The 23,304-nt window shown below is 42.6% G+C and overlaps 2 protein-coding genes across 3 annotated transcripts; one reads left to right on the top strand and one right to left on the bottom strand.

The window, feature by feature from the left end:
* The first annotated feature begins 4,498 nt into the window (after positions 1–4,498).
* LOC118224572 (somatomedin-B and thrombospondin type-1 domain-containing protein) lies at positions 4,499–11,136 on the top strand. The gene is made up of 5 exons (XM_035412100.1): positions 4,499–5,256; positions 6,317–6,511; positions 6,907–6,985; positions 7,683–7,859; positions 9,971–11,136. Exons 1-5 carry the CDS (start codon positions 5,031–5,033, stop codon positions 10,086–10,088), a joined length of 795 nt encoding a protein of 264 aa, XP_035267991.1. The 5' UTR covers positions 4,499–5,030; the 3' UTR covers positions 10,089–11,136.
* Positions 11,124–22,982, bottom strand: terf1 (telomeric repeat binding factor (NIMA-interacting) 1). 2 transcript variants are annotated; one of them, XM_035412098.1, is made up of 11 exons: positions 22,740–22,982; positions 20,966–21,061; positions 20,229–20,356; positions 18,374–18,460; positions 17,282–17,431; positions 16,469–16,584; positions 16,052–16,099; positions 15,671–15,709; positions 14,251–14,360; positions 12,745–12,833; positions 11,124–11,886 (listed from the first exon to the last, which is right to left on the bottom strand). In XM_035412098.1, exons 1-11 carry the CDS (start codon positions 22,945–22,947, stop codon positions 11,719–11,721), a joined length of 1,239 nt encoding a protein of 412 aa, XP_035267989.1. In that variant the 5' UTR covers positions 22,948–22,982; the 3' UTR covers positions 11,124–11,718. The 2 variants fall into 2 exon arrangements, with proteins under 2 accessions (XP_035267989.1, XP_035267990.1); XM_035412099.1 differs by having other exon boundaries at positions 16,478–16,584; positions 22,740–22,981.
* Positions 22,983–23,304: the final 322 nt, after the last annotated feature.

Here is a 23,304-nt window from a genome sequence, read left to right as displayed (position 1 = left end):
ATATGGTCTACCTCTGCATATTTGCTGTATATTACTTATTTTGGCAAACGGGTCCTATTATCTCCCGATCACTGCCTAAGGATGATATGGGACAGCTTAAAATAATACTTTGATCATAAAACATACATAGTTTGGCTATTAGTTATTAGTTCACAATGTGAAACACAAGGGGCAGTCCCTTTGACTAGAGTCTATTTGTTTAGTTTTTTAAAAAATGTATACATGTATACATATTCCAAAATCATTTTTTCTCTCTCTGTCTGTCTATCTGTCTGTCTGTCTCTCTCCATCTCCACAGCTGTTTGCATTGTAATAGGTGGCCATAATGCCATAGCTGTTTTATTTCAGTTCATTTGTGGTCTTGTGTGTAATTTGGAACCTTTCACATTGTCTATGATAGTCAACCATCCAAGCGGTGAAGAGCTCTGAGGTGATTACAGTATGTAAAGGGAATGGCCCAAACTTGCACTCACCCTCTGGCAATAATTCAGAAAGGATTATGGCTTGGCTGAAAATCACTTTAAACGAGCAAACTGTCTTGTTGTACACTGTACGCTTAACAACTGCATACTTTATTAGAGGATTTTAACCCGCTAAATGTCTGCTGATACCTATAAGCTGAAGCCATTTTGCTTTCCGCTGGTACTCACCCTTGAAATGCCTTGATAAGGGCATTTATGTAATACATATACTTGGGAGGTGAAAGAGTTAAAAACAGTCTGCATGTGGCAATTATTTTTCCAGATATGTGCTGAGGGAAGCTTTCTATCAAAGCCGTATATATTAGCCTGAGCAAAAACACAATCTGATGTTTTATCATTTTATAAATAATCTTTCAAGACATAATTAATTTTGCAATGAGAAAACTAACGAGGGATTGATTTCAACTGCTCTTTTATATGGATCCAAAAGAACGCAATTCCAACAATGCAGATGTGAAGAGGGTAAGTCGAGTAGCAGGTTGTAAATGTGATATTGATCTTGAGATTGATCCATTTAGGCGCACTGTGTTCACTAAGGAACACACATGCGCACCACTGCAAAGTAAACACAAATAGTGTTATAAAAAACAACAATCCAGTAGCTTACATGACTGCAAAACTGAACATTTTTACATTAAAATTTTTCTGAACAGTCATAGAATCAGAAAGATAACGCAAGGAATAAAAAGCGGACGGATCTTTGGACTTCTTTGTGATCTCACATCTCTGCCTCTCCTCTGTAACTGACCGGTCACACCCACCACCACAGAGGAGAATGAAAAGGGTGAGAGCACTGTGGCCTCATGGAAACGTGATGGGGAAATGGTGGAATTACATCATGTTGTTTACAACCCGTTGTTAAAATCAAATTACTGTTGAAAATGAGGAATGCCTTCCTTAGCGTTTATACTGCCAGGAAGTCAATCAATTTTGTTAAGACCATTGGCTGCTCGTTTCTCTTGGGCAGGATTTGCCCGAAGAAGTTGAACGCTGTAGAAAGAAACAGATAATGTTGCTTTTACAAATTGCAAGGCCCCCTGCTGCAACAATTTGGCTTGATTAAGACCATAAAACTGCCCAGAACATGACCTGTGCTTTCAGATAAGAAGCCTTCTGGCAGTCTCCCAGAACTGGTAATGCAAAATCGCATCACGATGGGCGATATTTTAGCAGCAGCAGCAGCAGCAGCAGCAGCAGCTCTAGTACTGAATTATCCAGCTGAGCAGAGTAGGTTTCTCTTTCCACAGCACTCTGCACAACTCCATAACAAACCAACCACACCCCCACCCTGCTGGCTAGCGACACGGCTCACCCCGTAACCATGGAGGCATTTTGCTGAGGAGTGCGGCTGTTTGGCTTCCCCACGATGGTGACGTGTCCTTAGTAACGGCTGTATTTCTCTGTCTCCAGGACAGCCAGCTTTAAGGCCTGAGGTATTCTAGTATATCACTTCCAGCAGAGTCCAGCACAGCACCACACCACCACCACACACACACACACACACACACACATACACATCTGCACCAGTACTGCCTCTTTCCTGCATGCCTGAGACCAACAAAGCAAGAAACACTTGCATGCACACACACACACACACACACACACACACACACGTACATATACATGTGTGACATATACACATGCACATGCACACACACACACACCTTCACCAGAAACTACACTCTTTGCACAAAGCCCACCATGCCATCTTTCCAAATGTCCAGCACAGTTTGAAAGCCTGTCCCAATGTGACATTACAAAAACCTTTCCGTATTAAATGGACCATAAAGTGCTATAAACTGCCCTTTCACTGTTTAGTAATGTCACAGATTTTTGCACATATTGGTTGACCTTTCAAAGCACTGCACTGTTCAAGGGTGGCCACGCAGCTAGCAGGTGTAACAATGTTGTAAACTGGTCTGCTGATTTTAATGAGGCAAAGGCTAGTTTCTGCACAGCGATCACAGAGGCTGCATCCTCGCAACCGGACTAGGCCTTTAACATCCCCACCGTGCACCCCAACTGCACTACTCTATTGTAACTGACGAGTTCAGCAGAGATACTCCTTGACTCATCTTATATCCAGCAAGATCTGTCTGCGGATTGGTATCATTCCAGAAACACCCCCGTTCATGCACATTCGGAGAAGCTCCGTACGTTCTGCTCTTGTTCAGCTCAGTCGACCCTGCCTACAGGCCCGATCACAACAGCAGTGAGCCGCTTCTGGCTTGTTATGCACACAGGCAACCTGGTGCAGGAGCCATTATGACCCCGAGGTGTTAGATTCATGAGACAGGAGGGCCTCATGCAGCTACAGTCAGGTCTATCCCGTCACGGGCGGCCAATCAGCATTGCAGGGAAGCAGCCATGAGGCAGCGATGATCGAGCAGACATGATATTTTACGGTCCGGTGAAAAAAAAAAAAAGCACACCATAACAGTATGTGTTCCTCACCTTTAATACCCAGAGCCAAGGGATGCCATGTATTACGTTTGCATACCAAGCCTTTCTGTTCAGTCAAAAGCTTTGGAAAAAGGGGAATTACGGACTGGAGGCTGATCCATTCTGACAAGGGCAAGATGTACACAGCTAAGCACTGCTCAAACTTAAACTCTCTGACCCACGTGTGCATTTCTCACATCTGCTCTCCGCCTTTTACACTGAGGCAAACACTTCTTTTTGCGTTTAGGAAATCCTTTTGGAAATGCTCAGTATTGTTCCCTGTGACGGAATGGTCCTGAAATGTTTTGTGCATATTTATTTTGAACTATATTAGTGCCTTTTCAGGATTTTCCCAGCCCCTTCATACAATTGAAAAGCTGACACCACCCGGCCTTTGTGCTGCAGATATTCAGGGCTCTGAGTAAATATTTAGTCATTCAGGGCAGTATGTACAACAAAGAAAAATAAGCTGCTTCCGGGCAAAAAACGCACATACGGTTTAACCATTTATAGACTGCAGTGGACTGAAATGGAAAATAGGGGAGAGGACAAGCTGACACTCACAGGGCACACTCACAGTCAAGTTAGGCAGTCAGTTTTGTTGCTCAAAACCAATGAGGGGACCTAATGTTTGCTTGACTGAACATGGGCGTAAGTGCTACCCCAAGTCATTTCAGAGGGATCTGTCCTCTGATGATGATGTTGATAGCTCTTATAGTTGCTTGACCTGCCTGCTCCACGACACAGAGAAAAATCAAAGGCTAGCAAAGACTGTTGGCCATTCCCGGAACTAATTTCTAGAGCCTAATTCGGTAATATCTCCACAAACCCTCCACCCCTCCCCCCCTTTTTTCCACTAGTTTTCATTCCTTCATGGTTTGTTCATCACCTCCTGCAGAGGGCTCAATTATTTTGACATGCCTGGCAAGGACGTTGGGAACAGAGAGAATTCAGCGGGCTTCTGAAAGTCCTCACCGAAAATGTCTGTCCTACAAATGTTTGGCAGCAGGTTTACAGCTGAAGTGTACATTCAAAAACACAAAAGCTACTATCCTGAGCCAATACTGACTTATCAAAGAACCAGTCAAACCAATTCAAAACTGGTAGAGGTACTGAAATCCTCAGAAGGATTCTTCAGTATAATATCATCCATCATACACTGCTGTATCATTGTACATTTCCAAAGGAAAGACTGTACAGTAGATACAGGTGAATTCTATCTGACACAAATATTTGTTTTTTCTTTTTGTAATACAGTGGAGTATGCATTTTTAATATGAATGCTTTCCTTACCCCTTCAGGTAATACAGTGACGCCCAATACCCACCTCACATCTCCGCAGTGAGAGCTCACCTGTGTTCTGAAGCGGGGCGGAGGGTGGTATCGTTAGCAGGAGAAATGATACGAGGACCAAAGGGTTGATTTACATACCTCCGGGCTCTTTAATCTGGAGCCCGGCCAGAGGCTCGCATTCCTGCCTGCGCGGTTAGAGCCCGGCGTGAAGCAAAGCCCGGGCATGATGGGAGCTCCGCGCCGTGCCAGGCCAGAGCAGCCGAAGGACGAGCTGGAGAGAGAGAGAGAGAGAGAGAGAGAGAGAGAGAGCGGAGGGGAAAGAGCAGGAAAAAAGGCGAGAGGAATCTTTTCTTTCGCTGTCTCGCGGGGCTCGGGGACAGTGTGGGACGTGAGCCCGGCCCCTGGGGAAATCTCTGGGCTGGGCGAGAGGAGGCGCAGCTCCCCGGGAGCGCGGGGCCAGCAGAATGGCCCTTTTCTTCGCGAGGTGCGCCCTGTGAACTTGTTTTCTGCGCACACAGAGGGACTGCGCAGGGAGGAATTCCAGGTCACAGGGATTCCAGCAGCGGGGAGGGGGGTGGGATAACCTCGCCGGGGCGCTGCGGGACTGCCTCCTCACAGCTGACACAATGGGAACCGCGCGCACAGAGGAGGGCCAGACGCGCTGAAGGACCGGGGCGCTCCCAGCCCCAAAGCCAAAAAAAACGCTCGCTCGCCTTCCGCACTCCAGAGCCGGCCTGAGCGCCACTCGCAGGGGGAGGGGGGGAGAAACAGGGGGAGCCGAGGCTGCGCGGGCCCATTTCCCCGGGGGGAGCCATGAGGGGATTATCTGCAGGGCGCGTCTGCCTGGCGCTGCTGGCCACTCTGCTGGGTACGTGCCGCTTGGCCGAGGGAGGGTGCCAGGGGAAATGCTGCCCGGGCACGGACCGCTCGTGCACCGCCACCGACTGGCGGATGGACCGCGTCTACGGGACCTGCTACTGCGACGACACCTGCCAGAGGACCAAGGACTGCTGCTTCGACCACCCCACCGTGTGCCCAGGTAGGAACGGACGCAGCGTGGGAGGGGGCCGCTAAGGGGGAGCGTGACAGTCGGCTCAACAGCACAGCCCTGATCATCACCTATGCTACCTACACTCTGAAGCACAAGCAAGAAATGAGAAATGTCTATGAACTCTATCAATTCAGAGGAGGAGTATTTAGGCTATCTGCTGTAAGAGTGTGCCAGGGCTTTAATTTTACTCCCTGAAGCACACAAGAGACTAAAAGCTTAGTGTACACCAAGTGTCTGGATAATTACTGTGTAAACACATATTCCTGTAAGTGTGGTTGCCCATTGTTACACTATGCAAAAATAAGTAGTATGTGAGACTGTGTTAATAAACCCATACTTCAATACTCATATCATACTTGACAAATATCAATATTTGTGATTTAAATTTGTATTTGATCTGCACTTGTCACAGACTTGGTTTATAAAACTGTTTATATTAATACTCCACATTTTAAGCACCACAAGTTCAAAGAATTAAAATTGGAAAATGTCAGTTCTGACTGTACTGTGGGATTTATCTAAAAAAAATGTGCATTAAATGACTACCACTTTGCAGGTAACATTTTATGTTAAATAGTACTTATTCTGAAGTAATACAAACAAAATACAAACAACCAGATTCCCGATAAATATATAACCCACAAGGAAAATCAATGAATATAATAAATGCATTCTAAACTTCACACTTTCTTACTTCAAATGGTCCTGGAATTAAACAAAAAGCTATAAAGGTAACTCAAGTTTTGCTGAACAAGTTAGAAATAGTATCAAGACAATAATGCATTAATTCCCTTTAAAAACTAGAAGTCACACTCATTATCATTCAGACACGTACGCATGCCATCCTAACACAGAGCAAAAAATGGAAGTGCAGTTTAGTTTAGTTTCGTTTAATAGGATCCCCATTAGCTGTTACCATCGCAACAGCTACTCTTCCTGGGGTCCACATAGAACAAAATACATCAAATATATAAAAAGGGGCAAAGTGCAGTAAAAATTAGCCGAGCTGTGTAAACCAGTGCATTGGCTGTTGTATGTGTGGTGGCAGCTCAGTCCTGTGTGGTGAGCCAGTGGAGCCACTGGAGTGGATGTGCCGAGAAGTGCCGACCGGCCATGAGAGTGCGCCGACGGCAGGTCGAGCAGCAGGCCCGGAACAGCCCAGACATCTGCCCCCCACTGGAGGAACGAGCTGGCTGCATGGACTACCTCGGCCACCAGGGGGCACACTGCACACCGACACGAGGTAGGGAACACATGCGTATGTCGAGGCTCATGCATCCAGCAATAGTCGGCATTAGCGATTAAATAAGTTCACCTTGACAGACGTTATATCCTTAAGACCAGTAACCTAAAAATGTACAGATTTATTATTATTATTTTTAATACAGCAAATCAGCCTCGCATCTTCTGAAATGTAACGGTAGCGAGATCATCATCAATTGACTTGCAAATTAGCCTTAGCCACAGTGTGTCCATTATGTCTTTGCTATGTGATGTGCCTCACAAATCCATTCAAATGTATTCTAATCTATGCAGACTATGCGGTTCCTTGCTAGTCCTTCTGATAGCTTCAGTTGAAGTTCATTAGAAGCTAAACCACCAGGAGACATTTTTTGCATGCTCATACTTTTGCTCTAGGTCCTGCTTTGATAACCGCAGCAGAGTTTGGTGCAGGAAGACCTAAATATGATCTATATGGAGAACCACTGGACCCTGGGTATGTATTTCCATATATTTAACCATACACAGAGTCAAAATAGACTCTTTCCTTCTAATAAATTGGGGACTTTTTAAAATCAACAACTATCCTTGAGACATTCATAATCATAATGATATATAGCTATGTATACCAAGCCTTCAAGTCAGAGATTATTTTATGTAAATATATGCTTTGAATAACTATTATTTCTTGCCTTTGGAGGCAGCATTAAATGGGTCAAATCAGAGTTGGGCAAAGTTATACATGAATAATCTAATGTTATGACCCATAAAGCAGAGCCTGAGCTCCATATTTACTCTTCCAAAAAGGCGAAAAATGTAATTCATGACTAGATAAGATTTATCTTGAAGGGTAAAAGCCTGGTTAAGGAGATGAACGTTTAGACGAACATATAAACCTCGCGGCTATGCAGCTGTCATCACTGTAAACACAGACGAGGCTTTTACAGTCAGTTAAGAACCGTCTAAATAAACAGTCTGCGTTCGCTGGGGCATGTGGCTCTTTTCGTGAGTGTACATCAACGTCCCACAGCCCCCTGCATGACGCTGGGGCTGTCTGTCGGACAGGAAACTCACCGTAGTATACGCACCATGCCGTATGTGATCAAAACACACAGTGTTTCAAAACCAGACATATCCTGTTGCTCAGAGGATCTGAGACCGTGGCGTGGCTGACCTGGCTCTCCTTCGTTCAGGTATTGCGTGGAGTTTAAAATGGAGTCGCTGTCCCCGCACTGCACGGTGGAGAACCGCCACCACACGCGCTGGATGCAGTACCTGCGGGAGGGATACACGGTGTGCGTGGCCTGCCAGCCCCCGGCCATGCGCAACCACAGCCGCGGCTGCCAGGGAGACGGCGCCGCCTCTGACAGGTAGACAACGCGCGACGTGCTCCGCCCCAGCCCCGCCCATCACTGACAGGGCTCCCGTTTCCGTAGTAACAAAACCCCCCAACATTGACCACTTTGGGTCCTGGCTGAGCTGAGGTATGAGTCTTCAGAGGCCAGGAGATTACAATTCCAAATTCCTTTTATATTTAAAAAATATGAAACACGCACATGTGAAACAAACGTCACACAAAGGGGATGTGTGGTTTAACAGCCCCGTCTTTGTGCGAAAGTGACTAGGACCCCTCAGCACCCTCCTGTCAGAATGACTTCTGCCCCCTTCTTTAAAAGTGGTCTTTGAATCTGGGTCAATTCCTGCAAACCTCACCTCACATACCCACATGTCAGATGCTCCTTCTCAGTTCATATCTATATATAATAACAGGCTGCCATGTCTAAGAGGGATGGATAGAGATTGTATGGGACAGGGGATTGGTATGGGACAGGGTTCTTACACAATTCAGTGGTGTAAATTCCATCAGGGTGCTTACACAATTCAATGGTGTCAATTTCATCATGGAGAGAGATCCACTTTGATAGATGGCAGTGAGCCCAGAACTGTACCTATCAGCAAGGCAGTGAACAAAACGTGGAATGTGAAGTCACTTAGTGATAGGGTGTTTGGCCACCCTTATTTTAAAGTAACTTACTGCTCCCGCCCCAGGTTGAAATTTCAGGTCAACTGATCTGTGGCTGCTCCCTTATTTGGCCTGCACTTGAATTAAAGTAAGAATATCATGATCCTGGAGATTGTGCTTCTGCCAACTGTTGCTCATGTCTTTCCCTCGGTGTTGCATGCCAACATTATTAGACGCTTTTGTGTGGAACATCAGTAAGTTTAGCTGGCTTGATCATTAGGACTTCCACCAAATGCACCTCAAGAAAATTTACACACGCACACTCACACACACCCTCACAAGCATGCACACATATGGACGCTTGCACATATGCACACAAACACACACACGCACACATACACGCTGCGGTGTTATGGCTTCATTTATGGACGAGCCACGCCTGTGTAATAGCCTGTCCTTTGGCTCTCAGGCGTTTCCATAAACAGGCTCCATGTATGCAAGGCTTTTACAGTAGTCACAGCTCAGGCACATCTATAAACAAACATGGAAAGGGCAATGCATAAAAAACACTTGCTTGATATAATGTACAAAACCTAGAGCACTAGCCAGCAATGATGCCGCCCATGTCTGGAACCTCTCCAGATCTCCACAGGGTAGTACGGAATGGGCCATAAAGGTTTCACTGTATCACACAATAGGAACTGGTGTAGGTTGTGCAAGTTGAGCAGTCTAAGAGTGTAATAGCCGAGCAGTTCAGCTTGGGGAAAGAAGCTACTGTTGGCTGCAAACAATTTGGAGGATTTGCATGCTAGTCTGCACCCTCCTGCACTGACCTCATTACAACAATGGGATGGGCCTTACTCTGTGTTATGCACAACATAATGGCTTTTTGTTTTCTGTGTATATCAATGGCGTTACCTGAAGAAGAGAAAAAGGGGCAAGAAACAAAAGTTTGTGTTGAAAACAAAACAAAGCCTGTTTCAGTGCTGAAAACAAACATGAGAAACGAAAGCCCCTCCCCTGTGTGGGCAGTGAAAGTGAGAAGGTGAGGTGGAGATGAAGGCCAAAGATAGCCCTGAATATAAATGCCGCACACATCGTGAGCGGCATCCACAGTATGTTTATTAATGACTACATGGGGACATTTAACTTTAACGTTTGGCAAAAAAGTCGGCAGAAAAATATTTGATCCACGAAAAGCATCCCCTTTTGCATCAAAATATATCAAACTTTACACGGTGCTCACCCTGCCATAGACATTGTAAACATTGATCTGAAGGTGTTCACACACACACACAAATGCTAACGTCAAACATCCATGTGACAGTCTGTATGAAGAAATCTACAGTACTATAGAAATCAAACTGAACTGAATGCTTATGCACTGCCCATGGCCGCGAATAATGTGTGTTTATCAGTCCTGAAGCCTGACAAACACTGTAAGATGAGAGCTGAGAGTCCAGTCTCCTGTCCCCTCTCCCGTCCCATCCCCTCTTTCCCCTCCCCTGTCCGCTCCAGGGACACGCTGCTCCAGTGGCAGGCGGTGGGGAACCCACGGTGCCGGGGGACCTGGAAGAGGCTGCAGAGGCAGGAGCGCTGTGCCTGCCCACAGGTGCACAGCTTTGTCTTCATCTGACGGGAGCACGCGCTCCACTGTAAATACACACATCCTACAAGCACGGCCTCTTTCAATACGGCTTCCATTTACCGCACTCCTCCACTAGCACGCTGCTAGAGCTAATGAGACAGGATGAAAAGTGTGCTATATATTATGGGATGTGTACGTCAGTCTCGCATACAAACATGAGCTTTTTGTTGAAGATAAAACAAAATTTGTCTTGTTTAGTACCTTTACATTTTTTTTAAAGATACATTTACTAAATATAGTTATATATAAGCCTTGTTGATTTGAGTTTTATAGCTTCACTGTGGATGTCAGACCAAGCTCAATAAGATGAGTGAAAGGTTCTCACAGGGTAACAGACGTCGCTTGAACTGAGGCCAGTCTTGCATAATTCTGTTGTTATTTATTTATGGAAAAGGTGAACGCTTAGAACTCCTGGTCATAGCCTGCCTTTTGTGATATTACACTTAATGAAGTTATATTGAAGAGGGCAACTTTATTGCAACTTTCTAAATGATTTTCAGAGCGCCCTCTACTAGCTTCCAAAAATCTGCACCTCATAATTACCAATACTGTAGTCTTGACCCCCAGTAGTGTCAAATATACTGCCTGACATGTTAAGTTGCCAACACAGTGATTCAATTCCCATACAGTTAATGGCATTATGAAACCCATTACCAACACAGAGTGAATATTCAAACTGAACTAAATATTCATTATTTCAATATGAATATGGAAGCAATGAACATACAAATTCATCAGAAACCCCAGGACAAAGCAGAATGTTGATGGACTGGGGAGGAAAAAACTTCAAACATCAAGAACGTCAATGTCAATTTATTTTTACAGTAATTCACATTATTCCGTTATTTCCTTGTTAAATGAAAATGAAAAATACATGTTATACATTTCACTGGTAAAGTTTTTTTTTCCTGCTCACTTTCCTATCTGTTGGGTCTTGCACAGACCCAGTAAATGGCAGTGTACTGCGATATATAAGCACATAAAATATAATATAAAAATAAAAGCCTTTAATAAAAGTACTTATAAATAAATCAAATACTGTGCTGTCCCTTTCTTCCTGTAGTAGCCAATGCATGTTCTTCTCTGGTCTACGACAGCATATTCCTGGAGGCCCATATGGAAGCGTGAAGCCACAGGCAGACTCGCCCCACCCAGGCAGAACATGTGACCTTTGGCGTACATGCCATACACAGTGCCTGTGGCTCACACGACATCTGTTATAAGGAAGAAGTGTTCAGGTGGAAAATGGAGATAACGGTGTGCTGCAGGGAAATGTAGTGCAGCGGAGCCTACAGCGTAGTCCTGTCACACAGGAGCCACAGCCCTTAACTGAACAATTACTAACGGAAGCATACTCGAGCAAAACCCCTAAACAAATTTTTTAACCAGGAAAAAATAAACATTTTCTGATTTGTGCGTGCAGAATGACGCACGCTTAAAGAAATGAAAACGCTAATCAAAATAATTTCACGTTCCGTAGTTCTGGCTGCCGTATGCTTCCACACCTATACAGGTCAACTGTATACACGAAAACCAACAGGCCTAAGAAAGCGGCCAGCGTCACCGCGCGCTGAGGTGAAATGCGTTGTGGGAAGGTCGCCGCACGCCGCGGTCGTCCCTACGAGCCGACCTCCCCCTGTTTCTTCAGGGTCCTCCAGCGGTCCTTCAGCATGACGCCGGTGCGGTCCGAGAAGTCAAACTCCAGCAGGATTTTGGACCAGCTCCCCTCGCCGTGACGACTCACTCCAGCTTTCAGGTTGCGGTCCTCTTCGTAGGTCCACTTCACCTGAGGAAAGAAACCAAGTGGCCTATGGTGAGCACTGGGATGCGTGCAAATACTTTGGCTAATTAATACTTGTTTTCTCATTGTGAACAATGTTACTCTTGATATGTTCCCAGTCCCCCGAAGGGGCACAGGGGAGGGCATAAAATAGTGGGTTTCTACTGAGCATTAATGAGACTAGGCAAAACCTCAGATCAATGCCAACGCATTGTTTATTCAATTTAGCCTGTCACCACACGAAATAGCACATCTTGGGCAATACTCCTGTAGATCCTGTCTAACACCCTCAGAACACTTGCGATCGCATTTCCTCTGAACCGGCAAGGCGAGAGCTGACTGTTGGGATTCTCAGTCGTTCCATGTCTGTGCTGGCGGCAGTTCTGTGCTTTGCTTCCGTATCATTACGAAAGCTAGCTGTCCTGCCCGTAAGTTTTAACACAGCACAACACAATTTCCACTTTACAGTGCAGTTGTTTTTCTTGAGCGATTTCACATTATTCCGCGACAATAATTAAACTTTATTTTGGCTAGAAGATGAGCCAACATAGACTTTACTGGCAGTTAAGCTGGCCTAGCTTTGCTCCCCGGGACTAGCCAGTGTCAGAACAGGCCATTTGTCCAATGACACCCTTTTATATAGGAGGCACAACATCCATCCACATTTGTTAATGCTTCGCAAGCAGGTTTTACAATCGGCGACAATAAGAATGCTGTGGAAATTCAAATCAAATACTTATTATCAGTTTTCAATTTGAAACATGCATGCAACCATTAACACATCCATTTAAAAATAGAAGGGAAGATAGTTTCAACTGAAAGAAAAAATGTTCAACCAATAATCAGAATGGACTGGATGCCCACCTTTTTCCTTCTGCTGCCTTCATTTTCAGTACTTTCAAGCACGTTCCGATCTTTATTCCGTAGATTGAAAAACCTGCTAGTTAAGTCATCTGCAAGACAAAAGTGAAGTTGTATCAGACATAAATCATATTCCCAGTCTACGAGGACTGCCTACAGTTCTTCGCTCAGATACTTTTTATTATTTCAGCATAGAATCACTCCTCATAATATTGTATTTGCATCACGGCTGTCACATTTAGACTACATATTCAAATGTATTTCGAATAAGAAAAACAATAAACAAATTGTCAAAATTAACGCTTGTAATCACGTGCACACTGAAAATCTAAGTTGATCCCGTTTTCAAAATGCTGTGGTTCTGATTGACCCCGTTTTTCACTGCATAGCCACTTAAACTAGCCAATCACAGAAGAGCTCATTCACACTCACACACACCCAGTTATTTCAGTAACTATTCATAACTATATGCAGCTCAAACAGAGGTAAATAAGTTGCCACCTCATGGAAGTTCTCATCTATATTTCACCTTGGTAATATATGTATTACTTCATTTTAAAAACAATGACTGAGAAAGAAATGGCATTAGAGCTAGCCACTCCACGTTGACAATAAAACTGGGGTACAGTTAAAGAATAGGAACGTTAAAATAAGTGTCAATTGCAGTTGGGCTCAACATGGCTTTATATCAAAGCAATGTTCAAACTGGAATGCGGCTGAAGACATTCAAGGTTACGTTAAGTTACAAGTTAACTTTAGCCAAATATTCCTTGTATGACTGTCCCGCTTATTTTCTTTAAAATATGCATTAAGGTACCACTGACTGTCAGGTGTATTATCAACAGGCCTGTGGTAGCCTGTGCCATCTACGCTTCTGGGCTGCTAGTGCTAGCTAGCAAAGTTAGCTAACCTAGCTACTGTGAGCGAACACCTACGATGGCAGTCTTCAAGTGACATGTCCTGTTGTTCCAATCTGGAACCACCCCAAACCATTGCTACAATGTTGGAAGCACAGAATCATTCAGAATGCCACTGCATTAAGATTTGCCCTCACTGGAACTAAGGGGCCTTGGCAAAACCATGAAAAACAGCCCCAGATCAAGGGGTATCCAGATACCTTTGGTCATATAGTGCATATATAAACTTCTTATGCCTTTGTGTCTGCCTTCTTGCTCCCCCTTGTGGATGTAACACACATAACAGGATGTGCCCAAGAGTAGTTCATGGTACAGCAATAATGATGCAATTTTGATGTTTTCTTGTAAATGTTGCACTAAATAATTGAATATATTAATATCCCTGTTGTTCTTTGAAATAGAATATTCTAATAACATTTTTGGTCCAACTGACTAATTTGCAAAAAAGCATTATTTTATTGTCCATATCTCCATATGTACTTTTAATGGGAAAAAGGCGAAAGTTAGAATGAATAATTGTTACTCTATAGACAGGATCATGCATTAATATCAGTTCCATTAGTTTAATAGAGTGCAGATTGAGCATGCTTACCACTGCTGCGAGGACGCCTCTTAATGCCACCGTAGAGCTTTCTGCCAGGTTCGGGTCTCCAGGGGCTAGCGTGCTTTGGCAGCAGTCGTCTTTTGTGCCCGAAAGGCTGCCTATACAAAAAAACATTATCAAATGAACCCGTCTTCTATGTTTAGCATAGCTGATCTCAGTGCACTTCTCAGTCTACTTCTCCATTTGAAAAGTCGCACGACAAAATGGCGGCAGTGTAGCATAATGGCTAAGGAGTTGGTCTTGTAACCTAAAGGCTGCAGGTTTGATTCCCCGGTAGGACACTGTCCTTGTACCCTTGAGCAAGGTACTTCACCTGCATTGCTCCAGTATATATCCAGCTGTATAACTGGATACAATGTAAGTCGCTCTGGATAAGAGTGTCTGCTAAATGCCTGATAACTAAACAAAACTCTCCAAATTCATTAAATAATGCATTAAAAGATGCGTTTTGGGGAACAGTGGATACGCTCTCCTGAATCAGCAGTGTGGCTCCTGCAATGTGCAAGGCTGCAGACGACAGGCCGTTCCAAACTGGGGTGGGAACTGGATATGCTCAGCCCCGCTGAGTGCCAAATTTACCAAAATCTACCTCTTTTTGCTTGCTAGCAAGATCAACTTTTTAGCAAATATTATTCTGACTGCTTGACTGGAGCTAACTGGATAGCAAGCCTGCAGCACATCAATGGGGTGGGTGGGAGGGAGCTAGTGACTCAGGTAAATAACAGAAAAGAACAGGAATGCTGACTACATGGAAACAAATGACCTGGTTTGTGAAATGAGTCATTTTCTATTATTTAAAATGCAGGACATGGATACAATGCAGAAGTGCTGCACTCAACGGGGTACACCTGCTCATCCAGGGTTTCAATGGAAAAAACAATGAAACCTACAAATTCGCTTTACAATGTTTATTTTGCTAGATGTTCAGCTATGCAGACTGAGCAGGACGAACGTGCAAGTGCGCAGGACGACTGTCGTAGGGGCACGTGTTGCCGTCCTTTGCTATGACCAAAGTTGGCAGACTACCTCATTTATATCTTTGGCTGTCTCTTTACAATGTGATATACAAGCAAAGTACTGCCACAGTACAGCTTGTACATGTGACAAATGTCGGGCCTCTACCATGTCTCTTTACCGCAGCCTAATCTGCACGCCAACAGGATCAATTGTATCACCGGCAGTTAGTTGATCCCGCAAGATCGCTCGCTCTGCGTCCATCACAATATCACGCTCATGATCAGTGGCATTGCTTTACAAGAAGGTGCAGTGAAAATGCTGTACAAACGGTGCACCGCTGTTCTTTAATACACCACGGTAAACGGGATTACTGGATATCAGCGCAACCCTACTGCACACGGCTGGGTCCATCCACAGGTCAGTGCTCTGGAAGGAACAGAGGAAAACTTGCCTCCTGGCTACTGCAGAACTTTCGGAAGCTCCGTGGTTCCTGTGGGGAGGGGAAGAGTCAGAACAAATCCTGGCCAGAAGCTTCCAGAACAAAAGTAAATAAACAAATAAATAAAAAAGTCAACCCAGTGAAAAGTCTCAGCAAATATGTTTTTACACTAATGCTGATTTTAATGACTTAAAATAACTCTATCCTCCCCGCAGGAAATATCTGTTTTTTATAGGCAGGAAGTTCTTCACATCTTATTCAAGTTCACTTACACAGTAAATAAATACGGGGTCAGCATAGCAATACATAATTTATACGCGTGTTTAAAAAAAATGGAATTCAGCTAAATGTGAAGAAAAAAGAAAAGAAGGTAAAGAATCCCTTCACACTCACTGGTCTTCATCAGCAGTATTAACCGATGTCTCGGTCCGGCCCTCTCCGCTGAAATGACATGTTTACACCTGATTTATACTGTGTCCTTCCGGATGGACTTCAAAAGCCAAACTGTTTGTTCAAAGGAATACGCACATCTCATTTGCTTAAAGGGAGCTGTCCTACTTCTTTCTGTGCTATCGAGCGCCGAACTGACTCGGCATTTTATGCCCTTGGGTAGACAGTTCGGCAAACACATCAAAATATATCAAGAATTCCAGCAGAACACAGTACAGCAGCATTAAAGTCGAGCCTGCAAATGAGCGTACTGTAATCCCGTACTGTAGCCGCATACTGTAATGTGCTGAGATGAAAATGAGCATGATTAAAACACTGCATACTGCATACAGTCTATACTGCACACTACAAAGTACATACACTGCATACTTTCCAGAGTCTTCTCCACACTGGGCTGCCAGTCTTAATGCATTCTTATCTTCTGTGTACTCCTCCACTTCAGCCCCCTGACATGCCCACACCACTTTAGAGGCGGTCTGAAATTCAAAGGTTCAAAGGAGGAAGTCCATATGCAGGGCACTAAAATACACTGCAGCACACTAGACGTTACCAATGTTAGCCAAGTATTTGTGTCTCTCTCGATATAACATTTTAATCACAGGCATTTGTCTCTGTGAATTCAAAGTCAAATGTACGAATGTATGAAAGTCTTTCATTTCATGATATAAAAAGGATAAATTGCCCTTTCAACAGAGTACAGATGCAAAGGGTAGTTTCCACACAGTGAAAGCTGCCTGAAAGTGCCTTTAGTGAACTCAATGGTTTGCTGTTCTAAACTACTGGACAAGACATTTCCAATTACCTGCAATGGTGAAAACACATTCAGACAGTGAAATTCATTATTTAGTGGATAGAGGCCTGTGCATAATTAAGGTCCTTACCCACAGCACTTCACCACGACCCTTAGAACCGTCCACTGTGAAAGAACCGCTACCTCTCTTCTTCTTTAATTATAAACAAGGATATCTACTCATGTTTTAATCCACTCACTACACCCAGTTCCACCTCACAAATTTGTGCTAACACAAATAACTGACTATTTGAATTCAAGCCTTCAGCCAATTTAAAATTTACAATGATGTACTGTACAATGCACAACGGTGCATTTTAAAGGGAATCTTCAGTTTTATGCTAGTCGTGCATCCGTTTTAGAGATGGGCCCACACTGCGCACCTTCAGCAGGAAGTCGGACGGGTGAACTTGCAGGACAAATTCCAGGAAATACTTGACGCTTTCCACCAGGCGGGCGAAACTGAACTGCACGAGGCACTGGTGGTACGTGTCCTTCCTTTTCACAATCGCACAGAGTTTCATTTTCAGTTCCTGCGGAAGGGGAGGATAAATACATTTCACATTTCTTTCAATAGGCATAGCTCCATTCACAAAAGTGCCATAACATGATACTAGACACGTAGCACAGACTTCAGATCACACGCACCGATAAAATCTCCTGGGTTATGAAAATACAACATTTTGCTCACGGTAAATTCTTTGATGATTCCAAATGTTGAACACTAAACTATTACACAACAGAGCATCTCCAGGGGCCCTGTAAGTCTTATTCTACACATTTCACTTCATAAGTAGACTGACTCACACAGTATAGAGCACGTTTGCTTTGTAAATGAACAAGTCCCCATTCTGCTCATCTTCAGTCTCACATCACTCCCTTACGACTCCCTTCTGGCCCAGGAATGAATAGTGAGTTTGGTGCCTGGGAACCTCCCATTGTGTTCCTCTTCCCCCAAACGTGTCAGATAAAGATTTGTGCATTACATAAAGCAAGATGGTGGGCTGCTGTGCGCAGGGCCCGCGAGAGCAGGGAGTGTGGGCGTCTTCCACAGCGTTCTCACTGCAGGACATGTGCACCGCATTACAACGGCACTGCCAAAGAAAGCACCAACACTCCGCTCATTTTTTTTTTTATAGCTCGGTGTCTTCGCCTAACCCCCAGACACGGAGAACGCTCACGATTTCTCATTCCTTTCGGTAAACAGGAGCAGGAGCAGAGGGAGTCGACGGACACAGAGCGAGCACCTCGCACCGCCAGACGGCACGTCTGCCGCGCAAAACCGAACACGATGCGGTGAGAAATGTTTACAGAATGATAATGAAAAATGTTACAACATAAACCATTAAAATAAATTTAACAGCAAAATTCTACAAGCAGACGCACGGAAGTTTGGGACCTCAAAATCCGGAAAAAATGGAATTGGAAAACGCATCGGGCAGGTAAAACCCAGCACCATTAAGGGCATGAGGTACCTCTGGCATCTGATAGTCCTCCACCATCCGCTCCAGGACCGCCAAGGCCCTGTCGTAGTAGCCCTGCTCCAGACACACTCCTGCAGACTGAGATCAACAGTGCTGCAATGTTAGGGGACTCCGAGCACACGTACACTATTCACCTGGCGCATCAGAATCATACAACAAAATTATGGATTTTTTTATTTGACACTTTAAATTAAAGTGTCAATTTAATTAAAATTTAAAGTGAAGTTAAAGTATATTGTGTTCAGTGATTACTGGGGTAATCAATCTAGTGGCTATTTAATGCATTTCATTAACACTAATGGTGCATTCATTATGGTGTGGTGTTATTTTTTCCTACCTATTATATTTTCCTACTTTTCTTTCTGCACATGCACCATGAAATCAGCCAAATTCCTGTTTTAATTTGCTGCAAGTGATTAGCAGCAAGTTCTTCCTTCTCCACCACATAAAATCAAAATGTGTTGGAAGCATTTATTGCAATATCAGCTTTTAATATTTGTACAGTTAAGACATTAAAACATTCAAGTTTTAATATTTAACCTTCGCTGATGAGTAAAGTTAACTAGCTAGCTGGCATAGTAATACTGAGAAAAAAATGTGTTTTGCAAATCGTTTTTACCTTTTACCTACTGTTTTGCAAGAAGCGTAGCTAGCTACATGTTAGATGATGCCTATAGTGAGCTAGCTAGCTAACCTTCACTTTAATATACATTAACCTGTTGAATTTCACTTGAGGTTGAAATCACTAGGCATCTGCTTTCACTTTCTCAGACCTAATCGAGCCATTAGATACAAACGGACACTTTCTGCAAAACTACAAATTCACCATGGTAAAGGATTTTTGACCTCAATACAGTCATATTAACCCATTATTAAAATGCTACCACCTAGAAATGTTTCAGGTGTCAATGAAGGATTTCCAAAATGTTTTTAAGCAAGCATGGATTTATGAACTTTAATTGCACATGTGCCAGCTAGTTAGTTTATAAAACTGAAATAAAAGGTTTCCCCATAAGAATTTAGCTAGCTAGCTTGTTCTGACATTTGGTTAATTTAAGATTGAGGTGACAAGATAATGTTAGCAATAACAACCGCAGTTTCATTGAACTGGCCTGCTCTGTTCTGTTCAAACCAGTCACCTACCTACACTAATGGATGGCCCAAATGCTCTTCCCTTGCTGATGCACTTAACTTAATTCTGCCCGAGGGAACAAGCAGAATGGTTTCACTTTGGAAGCAACTCACGTTGTACCTTCCCCTATCCAGCTCACATGGAAAGCTACAGTAGGCTAACACAGCGGTTCCAAAATTGCTCCATCACCACTAAAGCTGAGCATGGATCTACAGGCATGTAGAGTAAGTGAGGACAATATCAAAGAGAAAAACAACTTGCAAGTTAAGTCTTTCTGTAATAACAGATTTTACTGTTGCACTTGAGGATGTAGCATACCAGTTATGTTGGCCAGCTTGGAGCCAATTTGTCAATCCTGACATAATCTCATCAAACAGTTTAACCGGTGTAATTCCAAATAACATTTTGTAGCATTAAAGCCTACTCATACTGGCTTAGTTATAATATTGCCATGCCCACACTTCACTAACAATGTGACAGTTTCTGTTAGTGTCCTGGGAGCAGATATTGTTCTCAACAGACAGAACCTTATTTTATTATGATTATGATCCCTGCAGTTTAGAAAACAAGAGATGGTCACATTTAAATGAGCAGCAAACTAAAGTCATTAGTTTGTTCTGAATTCAATTCACTGGGACATCAGAATTAACATTAGGGAAATGGCTGTGTAAATGTATCTAGTAAATCTATCACTTCTGGTGTTTAAACACTTGCCTGGATGAAGAGCATCGACTGTATGGTTCCATAGAGAGCCTTATCAGCCACAGAATCACTGAAGGATTTCCATATTGACAAAGCAGACATCAGTGGCGTTATCTGCTTATCATTCTCAAATTGTACGTCTGTGAGCAACAGAATATATATACAGAATAACACATTAAAAAACATGAAATAGCATCATTTGAACAGACTGAATTCAAATGTTTTGTATTTGAAGAGGAAGGCACTATATAATATAAAGACCTAATGTAAAAGGCAAGGCATCTTTTTCACAAAAGGTATCCCAACAACTCAGCCTAGGGGACTGAACTAGACTTTGTAAGCTTCAAACTATTTTACAATGAAGACACCTTTCACATGGTTGGTTAAAAAGCATGATAAGAATAAGAAAGGGCTGTCAATGCATTCTATCTCTGCCATGGGAACCAAACATCAACCAAATGTCAAAAAAATCAACTAACATTATACAATATATAAATATAATACAGCCAGAACACACTACAGGGAACGAACTGAACACATTTTCTACAAACATCTCTCCTGCATTGTCCTTTTTATCCCTTAAATACTACTCGCAAAGTAAGCTCTGGAACAAAAATAGAAAGCAAATCAGCAAAGGAGAAGAAAAATAAGATGAATAATATTTTTTTATTTATAAAGCAATCCCAGAGAGCTGAATTAAATACGAAAGATGCACAAATCTAACATGCTCATTAAAAAAAGAGAATTACCCAGGCGTTTCCCATTTATAACGCGTGACAGGAAGCCACACAGCTGCACCTTCTTCACCTGGACCAACTTGAGATTTTCTCTTCCCTGTACTATCACTGCAGCAGAATGACACACATGATTATTTGTATAATGTAGTTTTAAAATACATGCATATACAATGTGTGTGTGTGTGTGTGTGTGTGTGTGTGTCTATATATATATATACGTGTGTGTGTGTTTACATACACCTAGGCTAAAGACATTCAAACTCAATTTTTCAGAGTTTGAATGTCTTGAAATTCAGACATTCAGCTTTTATGTACTATATCAGATTTTCAGTGGGTCAAAAGTTTACATACAATTTGTTAGTATTTGGTGGCATTGCCTTTTAATTGCTTAACTTGAAACAAACGCTTGGGCCTTCCACAAGCTTCTCAAAATACTTTGCTGGAATTTTTGCCCATTCCTCCTGACAGAACTGGTGTAACTCAGTCAGGTTTGTGAGCCTCCTTGAGGTGTTGCTTCAGTATTTCTTGATAGTCCTCCTTCCTCGTGATGCGATCTATTTTCTGAAGTACACCACTCCCTTTTCCAACAAAACACCCCCACATCATGATGCTGCCATTATGACAATTGGCCAATCAGAAGCTTCTAAAAAAAGTAATTACATCAATTTCTGGAATCTTCCAGATGGTTTAAAGAGACAGTCAAGTTGGTGTAGATAAACTTTTGACCCTCTGGATTTCTGATATAGTGAATTAAAGCTGAAATCGATTATTTTAAAATGACCTCTGATGTGAACAAAGTAGATGCGTTAATTGACTTGCCAAAAGAAATGTATGAAATATGTGGAGTAGTGAAAAACTTAGTATCTTTACTAAGTCTTTAGCCTAGGTGTTAGTAAACTTTTGGGCCTATATATATATATATATATATATATATATATATATATATATATATAATATAGTGTATGCACACAAACATACATATCGATACATACATACATATTTAACAAGGTAAGAGTCTCACTGAGATTAGTAATCTCTTTTACAAGAGAAAACAGGCCAAGGGGCTGTATAAAACTACAGTCTATGCATAAAACACAGCGTTAGCTATATCAAAGGTGCTTACAAAGTCAAAATAAAAAGACAAGACACTTAGTAAAAGAAAATCAAAAATACAATCTAAAAACATGAAATCAATCAAATAAAATATTTTAAATGAGCAGTGCAAAAACATATACAAACAGAATTATTTTCTAGAACTTGAAAAGTGATGACTATCTACCAAAAGAGAAAATAGCAGTCAGGTTTAAGTAACTCCGTATATAATATCATAGCTACCGTGCAATCACTTTATGGAACGCAAAACGCGTAACGTTACAGGGACAAGTTTCAGTAAAGCATTTGTCACCTCAAATTTAAACATTTACTTAGGTTTCCAAAAATCACGTGTACTTAACTTACGCGTGTTAACAGTTAGTTACTAGTCAATGTAAACAAAGTGAGTTATATGAAGGAAGGTTATATATGACTTTTACACAGTTCCGTAGCTAACCAGTAGTAAACTAAGCTAATAACGAAACACTTTAGCTAACGACCTATAGTATAACGTTATACTACTGTTGAAATACCTGATGTTGAATGCCCGGATCGCGCACTATATCGCTCGATGCATCTACGGTACCCCAACTGTTAACACGTTACCTTCAACAAAGGCAAAGGAATAATTTCACAGCAAGCTAACGTTAGTTCTCAAAATAGCGAGATTCAAGCTGCTGAGCAACTACGATACCTTCTAAAGACCGCATCGACTTGTTGAACTCTTCGGCCGTGTCTTCTTTGAAGAAACGGCAGGCAGAAATGAAGAAAAAATCTATCATCCAACCATCGACGACAGCTTGAATGTCTGAAAAATTCACAGAGTTATGCATCACATTTGGAATCAATGCTTTAGAGTCCACTGAAGAGTACCTCTCCATATTTGTTTTCAGTAATAACATTCTGGAAATTCGCGCCACCTAAGTTTTTCCGTTTTGATTGGTAGCCCAGCGTTTGGTATTATAGCGTCATCTATCGTATTGGAGTAGGATCACATGCCACCTGCCACAATTTAAAAATATAGGCCTATATACATTCTTATATATATATTTCTTATTCCCATTTTGGTGACATTATCTATTTTAATTAAATCAAACCAGCTTTCTCTGTGAAATGATTATTCATGTTTAATAATATCTGCGATGTGTCTCGCAGCGAGACACAGCCTAGTCGTTGAGCCGTTTTATTTTCAGAATTAATTTGTTCGAGTGATAACTCTTTTTAAATTGCTTTAAAGTCTTCCAGCTTGATGATTCCAA

Source organism: Anguilla anguilla, chromosome 4 (assembly GCF_013347855.1).
Source record: "Anguilla anguilla isolate fAngAng1 chromosome 4, fAngAng1.pri, whole genome shotgun sequence".
Lineage (NCBI taxonomy): Eukaryota > Metazoa > Chordata > Actinopteri > Anguilliformes > Anguillidae > Anguilla > Anguilla anguilla.
This window is presented reverse-complemented; position numbering and strand designations above follow the sequence as displayed.

What these genes read in the sequence shown, in the direction of transcription:
- terf1 (XM_035412098.1), bottom strand. Translation starts at nt 22,947, where the DNA reads ATGTTATTACTGAAAACAAATATGGAGAGGTACTCTTCAGTGGACTCT. An exon ending in AGTTCTGCAGTAGCCAGGAG is followed by an intron (nt 14,361 to 15,670) that starts GCAAGTTTTCCT and finishes TTTTTTGTATAG; the next exon opens with GCAGCCTTTCGGGCACAAAA. An exon ending in AAGGCAGCAGAAGGAAAAAG is followed by an intron (nt 11,887 to 12,744) that starts GTGGGCATCCAG and finishes TTCTTTCCTCAG; the next exon opens with GTGAAGTGGACCTACGAAGA.
- LOC118224572 (XM_035412100.1), top strand. Translation starts at nt 5,031, where the DNA reads ATGAGGGGATTATCTGCAGGGCGCGTCTGCCTGGCGCTGCTGGCCACT. An exon ending in ACACTGCACACCGACACGAG is followed by an intron (nt 6,512 to 6,906) that starts GTAGGGAACACA and finishes CTTTTGCTCTAG; the next exon opens with GTCCTGCTTTGATAACCGCA. An exon ending in GGAGAACCACTGGACCCTGG is followed by an intron (nt 6,986 to 7,682) that starts GTATGTATTTCC and finishes TCCTTCGTTCAG; the next exon opens with GTATTGCGTGGAGTTTAAAA.